Genomic DNA, 14,166 nt, shown 5'->3' with positions numbered 1-14,166 from the left:
TCTTTTGATTTCAGATTGAAAGGGTGCATTTTGTGTATTGATGCTCCATGTGTTCTTTTGAAAGAAGGCCTGCTTTTCCAAAACAACTTGCCAGTATAGATGCAGGCCTAGGGAATACACTGTACTTTGGGGCAATCCTCTGCAGCCTTCTTGAGAAACATTTTTCCTGACACCCATTTCTCCCCAGCAGGTGAGCAACTAGCCACTGTGAAGCTGCTGTTAATTTTTCAATACCATTCAAGATGTTAGGAAAATACCTGGTATTATCTAAGCCTATGATTTATGTCTCTGACTGCTTACATTTAATAAAGTGCAGTTTGATGACACCATGCTTACTTGCATTTCATCCTTCATTATGTATTATTGTTATTTTTACACTGGTTTATTCCTGACACTTTCTAGAGTAAAACAGTTAATTTGCCCTGGTAGGGGTTATTGAAAATCCTTTCTGGCAAGAGACTGTTGTGTTAAAAAATAACACCTTCTTGGAGTCAAGTGACTTACTGCTTTGCAGAATCGATTTTGGAGTTGCTTTCACCTGGAACTTTCAAAATGCACATAAATGATGTTTTTTAGGACATCACAAGTAGGTGTTGAGAGGTCATGATGGAGGTCGTGAAACAGAGACTGACACCAACTCTCCAGGTGATTGAATCACTTGCAGTACTAAATGTAGAGAGAAGAAAGCCTAGGATATAAGACCTTGGATCAAAGGTCTATTATAAATCTGACCAAAAATAAAGATGAATATTTCCAAATTATGTTTTTCTAAGTAGTGCAGGTGGAGCTTGGAGGCGGGTAAGTGTCACTTCATTACCCTTCTGCAGAGCCTGAAATAACCCAGTTCCCTCAGGCTACAGCTACACTGCAGCCGTATTTCAAAATAAGATATTTTGAAACAGCTATTTTAAAATACATGACTTTGAAATAACACAACCATACACAAAATGTGTTTCAAAACAGCACCCGTCTATTTCAAAATACCAGTTCCAGTTCCATAGCGCTATTTCAAAAAAGTGCTATTGGAATTCATTCTGGATGACTTCAAAACAGCACTATTCCATGTCTGAATAGGGCCTATTCCAAAATGGCAATTTTGAAATGGGAGGTATTTCTCTCAATGTGAGGGTTACCAATTTTGGAATAACACACCTGGGCCGTTTCTACACAGGCCACTTTCTTTGAAAGTGGCAAGGTAATACACGGCCCGAAATATGCTATTGAGGCATGGATGCAAATTCCCCATGCCTTATTATCATACAGTCCATGATTTGGAGTCTGGAAGACCGTTCTTCCGGACTCCAAAATGCCGTTTAGAAGTGTGACCCCCGGGGGGTCTTCCGGAAGGAAAGTCCTTCTTCCGGAGGCCCCTTCTTCCCAAAAATTTTCACTTTATTAAAAAGCTTGATGAAGAAACATTTAACAGATAAAGATTACAACAGAATGTGACTATTTTATAACCCAGAGTCATTATCTTCACATTTACAATAAACAAACCAATTAAAAAAAAAGGTAAAATATGAACAGATCAGTCCATACAAAACACAGTAAGAAAGAGATCCCAAAAGCTTAGGTTCACTTTAGTTCACTTAACTCTCTCTCTTACAGTCTTTGTTCATCACATCCATTTGCTTATGGGAATCCTCAGTTGGAACCCATGCAGACTTTTCTCCACTGTGGACCACTGCTGGAAGACCAGCGAACAGAATGACCAGTCACTCAGTTAAGTGACAAGTACGCAGATTTAAATAAAACCCTTTAACGAGAAAATACAAAAACTGAGAATAACAAAATACAAATGACTTTTTCTCCCTGGTACATTTAAAAAAAAGTTGGTCATTCAGATGAGCAGGCAAAGTTACCTAGAACTGTTTGGCTCAAATCAAAGTAGTAGTAGGCATCCTTCAGTCTGCATAGCCTATGGATCACGCCCTTTAAAGTTTCAATTGAGGACTTCATTTACAGTGTCTACTGTGACTATGAAGACCCACACGAGAGTTACAGTCCTTGCTGCATCTATTGCAGATGTAGTGGGTGTCTGACAAGTCCTTATTGTGCTTTCTGTGCGCTCGCTTCTCCCCTGCTAGCTGTGTGATCCTCATCTCGCCCTTCTGAAGGCCCTTGTGTAACCCCTGCCTCCATCTGCTGAGGTCGTCTGCTCGTTCTTCCCACTTGTCCAGCTTGATGTCTACTTCTCTGAGGTCCCTCTTCCAGACATCTTTGTAGCGCAACTGGGGGCGTCCGGGAGGTCTTTTGCCAGAGGCTAGCTCACCATACAGGATGTCTTTTGGAATCCTTCCATCATTCATCTTGTGGACGTAGCCAAGACAGAGCAGTCGACGCTGCCTGAGGAGGGTGCGCATGGCTGGGATTCCAGCTTGTTCGAGGACGATGGTGTTGGTCACTCTGTCCTTCCATGATATTCCAAGGATGCGCCTGAGGCAGCACAAGTGGAAGACGTTCAGCCTCTTTTCCTGGTGGGCATACAGGGTCCAAGTCTCGCTGCCATAAAGGAGTGTGCTGAGGATGCAGGCTCTGTAGACTTGCATTTTGGTGTGAGTGTACAGCTTGTTGTTATTCCACACTCTATTTCTGAGTCTGGACAGAGTGGTGGCCACTTTTCCAATCCTCCTATTTAGCTCAGTGTCCAGAGACAGGGTGTCAGTGATGGTGGACCTGAGGTAAACGAACTTGTGGACGACCTCTAACGTATAGTTGTCAATGCTGATTGATGGGGATTCAGCAACATCCTAACCGAGTACGTTTGTCTTCTTTAGGCTGATGGTAAGCCCAAAGTCCTTGCACACTTTGGAGAACTGATCCAGCAGTTTTTGAAGCTGGTCTTCTGTGTGAGACACTACAGCAGCATCGTTGGCGAACAGCATGTCTCTGATGAGGACTTCTCGCACCTTAGACTTAGCTTTCACCCTTGCAAGGTTAAACATTTTCCCATCAGATCTTGTGTGCAGCAAGATGCCCTCTGTTGAAGATCCAAAGGCATGCTTCAGGAGGAGTGTGAAGAAGATCCCAAACAATGTCGGAGCAAGCACGCATCCTTGTTTGATGCCGCTCCTGATTCTCAAAGCATCCAATAATGCACCATCATATTGGATGGTTCCTCTCATGTCTTCGTGGAACGACTGGATCATCTTGAGTATCCGTGGAGGACAGCCTATCTTATGGACCAGTTTAAACAGACCATCCCTGCTGACCATGTCAAAGTCCTTGGTCAGGTCGATGAAGGCTATGTAGAGTCGCTTCCTCTGCTCCCTGCACTTCTCCTGCAGCTGCCTTAGAGAGAAGACCATGTCAACGGTAGACCTCTCTGCGCGGAATCCGCACTGCAATTCGGGGTACACCCTCTCAGCAATCTTCTGGAGTCTGCCAAGGATGACGCGAGCGAACAGTTTACCAGTGATGCTTAGGAGGGAGATTCCACGGTAGTTGTTGCAGTCGCTTCTGTCTCCTTTGTTCTTATACAACATTACAATGTTAGCGTCACGCATATCCTGTGGAACCTCACCCTCTTTCCAGAACAGGCACAGTAGCTCATGTAGGGGTTCCAGGAGTGTGTCTGTGGCACATTTGATTACCTCTGGTGGTATACCATACTGACCAGGGGCCTTTCCTGCTGCATTGCTGTCGATGGCTCTCTTCAGTTCATCCACAGTGGGTTCCTGATCCAGTTCGTCCATTACTGGTAGGAGCTCGGCAGCATCGAGGGCTGCGTCAACCACAACGTTCTCGCGTGAATACAGCTCAGAGTAGTGCTCAACACAGCGCTCCATCTGTTTGGCTTTGTCAGCAATGACTTCACCAGATTTGGATTTCAGAGGTGTCATCTTGTTTTGGGTGGGTGCTAATGCCTTCTTCATACCCTCGTACATTCCTCTGAGATTACCAAAGTCGGCACAGGTCTGGATGCTGCCGTATATCTGGAGCCAGTGGTTGTTGGCACAGTGCCTGGCTGTCTGCTGTACTGTTCTTCTGGTCTCTCTAAGTGCTTGCTGGGTACTTTGGCTCGGTGAGCGTTTGTACTCCAGGAGTGCAGCGCGCTTCTTTTCAATGACTGGAATCATGTCATCAGAGTTAGCTTCGAACCAGTCGTTCGTGTTTCTAGCTCTTCTTCCAAACACCGACAAGGCCGTGTTGTAAACTGTATCCCTCAGATTTTGCCATTTGGATGTCGCATCGGCGCCCCCAGGGCCGCTGCGCAGATTTTCCTGGAGTGTCTCTCTGAACTTTTCAGCTTTCTCCGAGTTTGCCGTCTTTCTGGCGTCAATGAGGGGTCTTCCAGCAGGTTTAGAGCGGTACAGCTTCTTGGGTCTCAGCTTGAGCTTGGAGGAAACTAGCGAGTGATCTGTTTCACACGCAGCACTATGATAGCTGCGTGTCAGAAGGACGTTTTTGAGGTTATTACGCCTAGTGATGACCACATCTAGTTGATGCCAGTGCTTCGAGCGCAGGTGTCTCCACGACATTCTGTGCTGTGGCTTCGTTCAGAAGAATGTGTTTGTGATGCACAGATTGTGGTACATGCACAGTTCAAGGAGACGCTGTCCATTGTCATTCATTTTTCCAACACCGAAGTGTCCTAAGCAGGAAGGCCATGAGGCCCAATCAGCTCCAACTCTTGCATTAAAGTCACCCAAGATGTACAGTTGTTCACGAGCAGGTATTTGTGCTACAGCAGCACTAAGCACGTCATAGAACTTGTCTTTTACTTCTGGTGTGGTGTACAGGGTTGGAGCATAAGCGCTGATCAGGTGGACAGGACCAGTGCAAGTTTGAAGCGTGATCTGAAGAAGTCTTTCTTATCTGCCCATGACTAATTCCATCATTTGTAGAAGGGTGTTTCTGACAGCAAAGCCAACACCATGCTCTCTGGGTTCTTCTTGGGCTTTACCCTGCCAGAAAAAGGTGTAGTCCTTTTCCTTTAGATAGCCTGAATCTGCGAGTCGCATCTCTTGCAGTGCAGCGATATCAACTCTGAGCCTCTTCAGTTCCTCATTGATGACAACAGTCTTGCGGGTGTCACTGATGGCTTGATGATCTTCAGTCAAGCTGGTCAGCATGGTCCGCACATTCCAGCAAGCAAGCTTAAATTGTTGATGTTTCTCATTTCTTGTTGATGTTCTTATTGGTTTGCCTGGTGCCCAAATTTCAGTCACTTGTCAGGTTCAGGAAACTTAAGCCTCACGCACCCAGCGAGGCAGGTGAACTGTGGCCGGACAGTACCCTAATGGCTGGGGGCTGGCCAGCTTGAGGCGGGCGGTGGCTGTCCAGTGAGATACAAGAATCTCTCCCACCCTCAAAGGCAACCCCTGGAGCTCGTTCTGTACACCAATCGAGCAAGAGCTTATAACCGGTATCTGTTGCCTCCCATCTTGATGCAACGCTGTTCAGCGATGCCGAAGTACCTCTCGGGGCATGAGCCTGGGCACTTATTATGGAGACTCTGGGCTGCCCAGACACCAGTGTCCCCCTCTCGGCTTTACTGATATAGTCCAAAGGAGAGGATAACCTCCACATCTGGTACCAGCTCAGCTGCAGGAGTTGCCAGGACAGTGCCAGAAGTTGACACCGAACCTCCTTCGGACTCCACTCCGGATTTTGTGTCAGGGTTTACTCCCTTAGCCTCTCTCCTTCCCAGGATAACCCACAAGGCAGTGGGGTGTGGAGAATGTGGTTAAGGATCCCACTACTTCATACCTCTCTGTCACCACGAGTCACCATAGCTCCCTGCAGAGCAATGACCTCATATCCCCAGGACCCTCCTCCCCACCTTTCACCGCCCCTCCCCCCAGCTACCATCACCATAGGACCCTCCCCATCCCACTACCCCCATCTGCTCCCATGTCCGCCCTCCTCACTGCACTGGCCCCTCTCCCCCAAGCTACCATCACCATAGTACCCTCCCCAACCCACTACCCCAATCTGTTCCCATGTCCGCCCTCCTCACTGCACTGGCCCCTCTCCCCCAAGCTGCTCTCAGTGCCCCCAGGTCCACCTTCCCCCATCTCTCTTCAGGCTGTTCTCTTCAGAGACTCCTTTTCCTGATAGTGCTGCCTTGCAGGGCACAGGTGTAACACTATACTTGAAAAGGACAACAAATACTGGGCTCCTCCCTGAGCGAACTCCCAGAGGCAAACTCCCTTCTCTGTTAGATGCGGCCCCCTTTTCGCTGCTCACCTTATTCACTGGGAGCTCCCTTCTTATAGAGAGAGCTGCTAGCTGGTCAGGCCTGTCTCAAAGCCTTGCCTCCAGTCTAATCAGCCTTTGAAGGCTCACCTGGCAGGGAACTGCCCCAATTCACTCAAATCAAAACAACAATAAAAACATATGATTAAAACAGAAGTTATTGTTCCCTCCCAGTTTCACTTTCAAAAAGTAAGACTGTTTGTGTTCCCTATTACAGGGTGAACACCATCACGAACCTGATGAAAATTACCTGTAAGGGAGGGACACCAGCCTGCTGCATGGTCCTTGTTCACCTTCTCCCAGCAAACACAGGGAACATGGCACTCAAAAAAGCAGCTACCCTGGCTGCTTGCCCTCATGGGGGTTGGCATGGCAGTTTGAGAGGTCCTGCCACAGTGCAGAGGAGGAGAGGCGTAGAAGTAAAGAGCAGCAAAAACTGCCCTGCACCCCTCTAACAGCTACCAAGACTTGCCCTTTCTGTGATCAGGCCTGTTGCTCCAGAATCGAGCTGGTCAGTCATCAGCAGACTCACAAACAGGAGGGTGAGATGAAGATGCCCTGCTCGCGATGAGGGAGGGATAACTCAGTGGTTTGAGCATTGGCCTGCTAAACCCAGGGGTGGGGGCTCCATCCTTGAAGAGGCCATTTTAGGGATTAGGGCAAATAGATGTCAGGGATGGTGCTTGATCCTGCCAAGAGGGCAAGGGAGTAGACTACATGATCTCCCAAAGTCCCTTCCAGTTCTAGCTGATGTGTATCTCCAATTATTAAAACCCAGGGCTGACTGCCCTCATTGAGCCTGACTCCAGCATCAGCGACAAAATCCTGGGAGCAGCTCATAAACTGCCCCACCCAAATCAGCAATGATCCTGCAAACCTACTCCTACTCCCTCCTGGGTCTCTCGTAATGAAATAGCCCCCTGTGAGTTACATGGGTTACAGCAGTCACAGAGTACTCATGCAAACACTTTGCAACCTCAAGTGGTACCACAACATCCCGATACAGCGATGATACTGAAACATTCGACGAGGGTAGGAGGAACGCACTGTGCTCTCCCAACGGACAAGGGCAGGATGACACTACACAAAGGACATGTTCTGAGTGAATCTGCATGTAAAAGGTGATGTCAGCAGACAGAACTAACTTGCCTGTATCACAATGTAAAAATGCATCTCTGAATGAGTTCCATTTTCCAACCAAAGAGAGAATGGAAGGTCTTGTCCTTCACTGAACTATGACTGTTTTCAATGCCATATATGTCTTAGAATCCTTGCTAAGTCTGTTGGCTGGTATTATCATGCTTTTATGACAATAAACCAGGCCAGGGGCCTTCAGCTTGTGCTCATAGGGGCTATATCTACACTGCAGAGATCTTTCAAAATAAGCTCTTCAGGAAGATCTCTTCTAAAATAACTTCTTTTGAAAGAGAGCATCCACATAGCCCCTGCGCTTTCAAAAGAATGAGTCAGGGATCAAAAAATCTGGTGCCATGAGGACTGCTCTTTCGAAAGAAGGACCCTAGGGAACATCTCCATGTTTTCTTTCAAAAGAAGCTTTTAGAAGTTGTTCTTCCTGAAATGGGAAAGAGAGTGATTTCAGAAGGAGCACTGCATTCCTTCAATTTATTTTGGAAAGAACACCTTTTGTGCACAGAAGCTCTGCAGGATCTTTCAAAAGAACCCCCTTCTTTCGAAAGTCTTTTGAAAGAACTTGCGAGTGTAGAAGCAGCCTAGGTGTTTCGACCAAGGTCTGTTGTGCCAGTTGTCTGTGTGGGGCTCTGCAGCTCACCAAGGAAATACACACATGCAGCCAAACATTTGTCATCATCTGACCACTCTGACCATCTGTGGGCTACGATCACAGATCTGCTGGTGATATAGACACCTGTACAGAGGGCAGATCAGGTCCAAATTGAGGTTCTTCCCCAAAACAGCCCAATCCCAGTGCTTCAGTGTGGGGAGCTGTGACCTCAGACTGTGAGAGGGGACTGGTGTCACTACCCCATCCAGCCACTGTGCTGCAGACCTACCCTCAAAAGGACCACTTCTTACACAAAGTGAGGGGACTAGCTAACCACAGTGCAGTGCAAACAACAATGTTGGGCTAAAGGGAAAGATTCCTGGTGGAGAATGGATTTCCTGTACGACAAATAGGGTGCCAAAAGGAAGTGGAAGTTTGGGGTCCTAGGAGGGAGATGGTGGTTTATCAGAAGTAATGACACAGGCTAGTGTACTTAACCCATTATATCCCAAGCCCGCTATACTACCTGATTGGAAGAAAACAAGGAAGTTTTCAGATGATGTAAATTTGGAGTACACCAAATAATGAAGAGGAGAGCTCACTGATTCAGAGAATTCTGGATTGGGTGTCAAGCTGGGTTAAATAAAGCAATGTGTATTCTCGTACAGCTGTGTCAATATCTACATCTAGTGAAAAGGTTGGAGGTAAAGCTTGCCTGATGGAGGACTAGCTCAGAAAACTCAATGACTTTGCAAAAGATTTGGAGTAGTGAAGAGATAATTACCTAATCAGAGTTTCTAACATAGCCAAAGGGAAAAGCTGACTTGCTTCAGAACGCTCCAGTATAATCTGATCTTCTTAGAGTCACGGAAAGGCCAAGTGACAGGGTTTGCGGGCTCAAGGGTAACTATGAAAAAAGTCAGGTGATGGTCGAACAGAGGGCAGTCAGCAACAGAGAGAGCAATGCTTAGCGATGGAGTAATAAGATTTTAGCAGTGAGAAACTTTTTGAACTGTGAATTTTGACAGTTCTGAGCTCAATCACTTTGTTACAGCTCACCCTGGATTAAAGAGGAGCTATCCTTTCCCCCTCTTGTCATAAATGTCTAAAGTTGGTGGACCCAGACAATCATGATTTGCAGGTGTATTTACCCATTTTGTCACGAAGCTCTTTTGTTTTAACGCCATAAATGATAGGGTTGAGCATGGGAGGGACGAGGAGATAGAGGTCAGCCAAGATGATGTGAACTTGGGGTGTGATGTCCTGACCAAACCCTTGTGTTCGGTAAGAGAAGAGGCTGGGGGTATAATACATCAGCATCACACACACGTGGGCTGTGCAAGTATTCAGAGTTTTTTGGTGAGCTGCCTTGGAAGAGATCCTGAGCACAGCCCTGATGATGTGGCCATAGGACAGGGCAATGAGTGTTAAATCTACCCCATTAACTATAACAAATAGCACCAAGCCATACGTCCTGTTGGCTGAGATATCCCCACAAGACATCTTCACCACAGCTGTGTGCTCACAATGCATGTGGGGGATAAAGCGGTTGGAACAGAATGGCTGCCTGCTCAGGAGCAGAGGGAGGGGCAGAATAAAAAGTACCGCTCTTATCAAACCTACAAGCACTATCTTAGCTATCCGCACATTGGTGACGATGGTGCTGTATCTCAGGGGTTCACATACAGCAACATAGCGATCAAAGGCCATTGTCACAAGAACAGCTGAGTGCATGAGAGAAACAGCATGAAGGAAGAACATCTGGGTGAGGCAGCCACTCATGGTAATGTCTTTCAAACTGAACCAAAATATACACAGTGCCTTCGGCACAACGAAGGTAGGCGTTGCAATGTCTGTGAGCGCCAGCATGCAGAGCAGGAGGTACATCGGCTTTTGCAGGGTCTGCTCCCGGCCCACTGTGAACAGAATCATGAAATTTCCCAACAGGCCAATAATGTAGAACATTGAGAAAGGGATGGAAATCCAGACATGGGCAGCCTCCAGGCCAGGGATGCCCGTTAGGATGAATGGGGAAGCGTCAGAGTGAGTGAAATTGAATGCCTCCATAAATTGCTCAATGTGTTGATTTGGTTCAGAAGTGTTCAAGGTGCCTGTGGAGGGAGAGGAGCACATTGAGAGATATTACACAATGCGTAAGCAATAAATATGCTCGACCAAGCACTGACCATTATGAATTTATCACCCAATTGAGCCCTACGAAAAGGTGGCCATCAGAATTCACACTTGTGGGAAAAAAGCTGGGATTGTCTCTGCAGACTTTTTTCTAACAGACATACTGTGTTTAGATTTTTGCGTAGTGTGTGTTTACCACTTAATCCTTGGCTGTCTCAGGTTTCCACACATGGGCTCGTGATCCCCTGACCTTGTGTCTAGCACTTCACCCATATTCGGTCTTTTTCCCTGTGATGTTTCTGGGATTCTTTTGGCCTGGGGAGTGCAGAACACCAATGATGTCATTCCAGTCTAATATAGATTTAGCATAGGGCAGGAACCCTTTGTTACAAATCTTACTTTGCAGACCATTTTGTGGGAAAAGTACAGACTCCCCAGGACAGAGTGCAGAGTGATATGGGGTCAAATACGCTTGTAGAGACACAGAATGACTATGGGAAGTGTTCACAGTAGTTTCACCAAAGGAGAGACAAGGCTCCCCTGAGACCTATGTTTCCCCAATGCTCTGGTTGGGCTCTTTCCAACCAGCTATCCAAACTGCAAGCCTCTTCCCTACTTGGTGTTACCTACGTTTTATTACATTTGAGACATAGATATTCATAACTACCAATACACAAATGAAAAGTGCATCTAAATAGGACAATCACATTCAGAAAATCATAACTTTCAAAATGGCATCTTATACAACCCACCTTGCACAAATGTGCTGCTTTTTTGTGACAGTACTGGCCAGTACTGAGTACCGGCACCTTGCAGCCCTGGCCATTGGAGTGGCTGGAGTAGGAGGCAGGCAGCCGGCTGACTACCGTCTCCTCTTCCTTTTTAAAAAAACAAAAAAAAAGGATCTTGATAATTGTATCATAATTATCCTATAATTATATCATAATAATGGCACTTTGCCCTATATGGGGTGCAGCGTCACACGAAAATCAATGGTTGTTTCTGCCAGTGTGATGCCTGACATGAAATAACAAGAATATAAACAACAATTGTAACCAAACTGAATGGTTGTGACACCCTGGCTGTGGTTCTGTTGCTGGCCAAGGCCAGGAGACCCAGAGACTCCCCAGATGTTTTCAGCACCAGGAAAGGTCCCAGCAGTGGCCTTGACACAACAATCAGAAATAAAACAAAACAAAACACAATTCAGCAGCTCCTCTTTCCTGCCCACGTACATGCTGCTCTGTGTCCCCACACCTCCTAGTACTACTCACCTCTCCTTCTACACACCATGCCTCCACTACAGCCCCGAACTCTGCCAGCCCACTCATGCACCTCCCATTCCCTGCCCCACTGCCCTCCAGTGCTGGCTTCTAGTCCATTTTAGTCCCCTACCACACAGTGATAGACCTCACCAAGCAGCAACACCAGGCGCCATTCCCCAGATTGATCACTCAGGGATATCTCTTAAAACAGATGAAACTCTGGGTCTGCCCACATTGGGGAAAAGTGGGAGATCAGCCTGAACAGCAAGTCCTGAGGTTACAGGAAATCCAGGCCTGCTCAGCCTGTGCAAAAAAGGAGTGTGGGAAAAACCTGGAGGGAGGGATAGAGGATGTGGAGATTAAAAGGAGCCAGTGTCATGAACTCTTAATTCAAATAGCACAACACTTTGCCATTATAAACCCAGATGTCTTCCTGGAGATCCTGATCCCTACGGGCAGCTGCTGACATTGCCAGGAAACAGCACTGGGCTTGCTCATCCAGGGCATGATGATGCAGATGGGAGAAGGGGGTCAGAGGTAATTTGCTACAACATTGTCTGTTTTACGCTGCTGTCTGAGACTCCTGCTGCCAGCGTCCATGCTAGCCCTCTTTGGTCTGAGCATTAAGCAGGGTGTCGATTCCCTTTTTCACCAGGTTACATGTCCCCCTGTCTCTCTCACCACAACCACCACACTTCACACACACACACTCTCTCTCTCTCTCTCTGTTCAATACTGGACTTCCTCCAATGAGATTTATAACACTGCCTCCAAGCCAGAAACATACTATTTCAGTGTATTTTCTTGTTTCTTGTCCTTTCCTGAAGCAGAAAAACAAGGGCATAGAGTCAAAACAAAAAAGCAGTCCAGGAGCACTTTCAAGACTAACAGTTTATTAGGTGGTGAGATTTTGTGGGACAGACCCACTTCTTCAGACCACAGCCAGACCAGAACAGACTCTATATTACCCTCAATCACATTCGCAATCATAGAGAGATCAGACCCTCTCCCCATGCAAAAAATAATGAAATAACATAAGGAAGAGGCTCATTGTATCAGTTCTTCTCTGGTCTATATGAGCTCCTCTGCCCTTGGAGGCCATGGGATGATTTCAGTTCACCTCAATGGAGGATCGTGGCTCGTGTAAGTCACAGATTTTATTTAAGTGGATGGATCCTTTCCGAGTTGGGAGTTTTGTCATTGGTCTCAATGGGGCTAGAATCATCCACAATATTTAACTTATGGCACCTTCCTGTGAAAGACATGGCTTCATGCTCTGCTCGGGAGAGCAGCATTATCTTTGGATGCTGAATGAATCTAAAGGAAAACTCCGATGCTTGTGGTGTTTCTGACTGGAAATGAAAGTTAGAACTGCCAACCAGAGTTTGTTCTCAGGGAGGCCCAGTGACCCAGTGCCTCTGCAATGACCCAGTGAGGACAGACACACTGCAACAGCTTTGGCTGCACTTCCAAATAAGTCAGGGAAGTTGCTGAACTGGAAAACTTCAACAAACCAGAGGGAAAAAATGCCACACAATCCCCCGCCCCCTGCACTCCAAAGGAGGTTCTGAGACAGGTAGAAGGACATAGTCAGTGACAAGGAACTGATCTGAACAACAAATATTTGTCTGCACTATTTCCAATACATCGGTAGTTCCAGTTTTAACCAGATACATCCCCTGTTGTTTCTGACATTACTAAACAGCGCAAGTTGTCGTGCTGGTGAATTCATGCCCGGATGGTTTTTCTCTTGAACCCTGGAACTCTTCTGAAACCCTTAGAACTCACTGTAATGCAGAAAGAGGCAACTCACCGAAATCTGACACGGGGAGAGAAGAAATCTCCTAACTCTGACAGGAAGGCAGAGGTCTGAGAATCAGTGTATGACTATCACATATATGACACTTGGTGTACTAAACGACAACTTTTATAATTCACCTGCACAGTCTCTTTGGATTCGTAAATTGACCTGCAATCCCCGGCAATTCCCTGAGCTATGTCAGCATAGAAACAAGCAGAAAATAAACCCTGGAGATTACAGCTTGAGAGTCTTTCCAGGCAGTGAAGAAATCATTTACTGGTGCCAGAGGATCATTTTTACAGAGCAACCTGAGTCTTGCAGACCGTTCAGCCTAGCAGCTGATTGTGGGTTTTTCTTGGCAGTGCATTGTAGTGCTTTCTGCACTATGTGTGGGACTCTGCCACAACATAGGGGTCAAAAATGTTTTTCATTGTTAGATGTGTGACTTTGGGAAACACACTTTCTGCATAAGGTGAATGTAACATTAGGTCACAATATGGCTTCCCAAAGATTGGAATCATATCAAATATCATTCTTGTACTATTCTATTACGAGTTTATAACAGTAAACCTGACATTGCTTGATCTCTTGAGTGTATTTCAAAACAATGCAACCTTGATCAAGGAATTGACAACACAGTTGATCTCCAACCAGCATCAGTGATTCCTTCCCTGAAAATCAGTGTTTAGCAAAAATTAAGCACCCGCAGGAATAAGAGCACTGCTGAAAAGTACCACTCAGTTTTGTGTAACTTTAGCATTACTTTAATTAATGGCAATTTTCGGTTTTGTTTTTTTCTATTTTTCTTACTTTCTTATTTTTGGAAATGGTAAATATGGTTTCAAACCTTTTCTCACTCCCTTCAGTTCTGTCCCACACTCCTTTCCTGGGCAGGCTGATCTGCTAAAGGGTTTCCTTTTCTCCAAGTTGAGCTGTTCTCGCTGATCTCCCGCTTTTTCATCAGTGTGGGGGGACTCTAAGTTTCACCTGTCTTAGGAGATGTTCCTCAGAGATCATCTTGGGGC

General features: G+C 46.3%; 1 protein-coding gene across 1 annotated transcript; it reads right to left on the bottom strand.

Moving 5' to 3' along the window:
• Positions 1–9,070: 9,070 nt before the first annotated feature.
• Positions 9,071–10,048, bottom strand: LOC142002721 (olfactory receptor 52P1-like). The gene has a single exon (XM_074979053.1). The coding sequence runs from the start codon at positions 10,007–10,009 to the stop codon at positions 9,071–9,073; it is 939 nt and encodes a 312-aa protein (XP_074835154.1). The 5' UTR covers positions 10,010–10,048.
• Between the last annotated feature and the right edge of the window lie 4,118 nt (positions 10,049–14,166).

This window comes from Carettochelys insculpta, chromosome 1 (genome assembly GCF_033958435.1).
Source record: "Carettochelys insculpta isolate YL-2023 chromosome 1, ASM3395843v1, whole genome shotgun sequence".
NCBI lineage: Eukaryota > Metazoa > Chordata > Testudines > Carettochelyidae > Carettochelys > Carettochelys insculpta.
The sequence above is the reverse complement of the archived record's forward strand: the minus strand, read 5'-3'. Positions and strand labels throughout refer to the sequence as shown.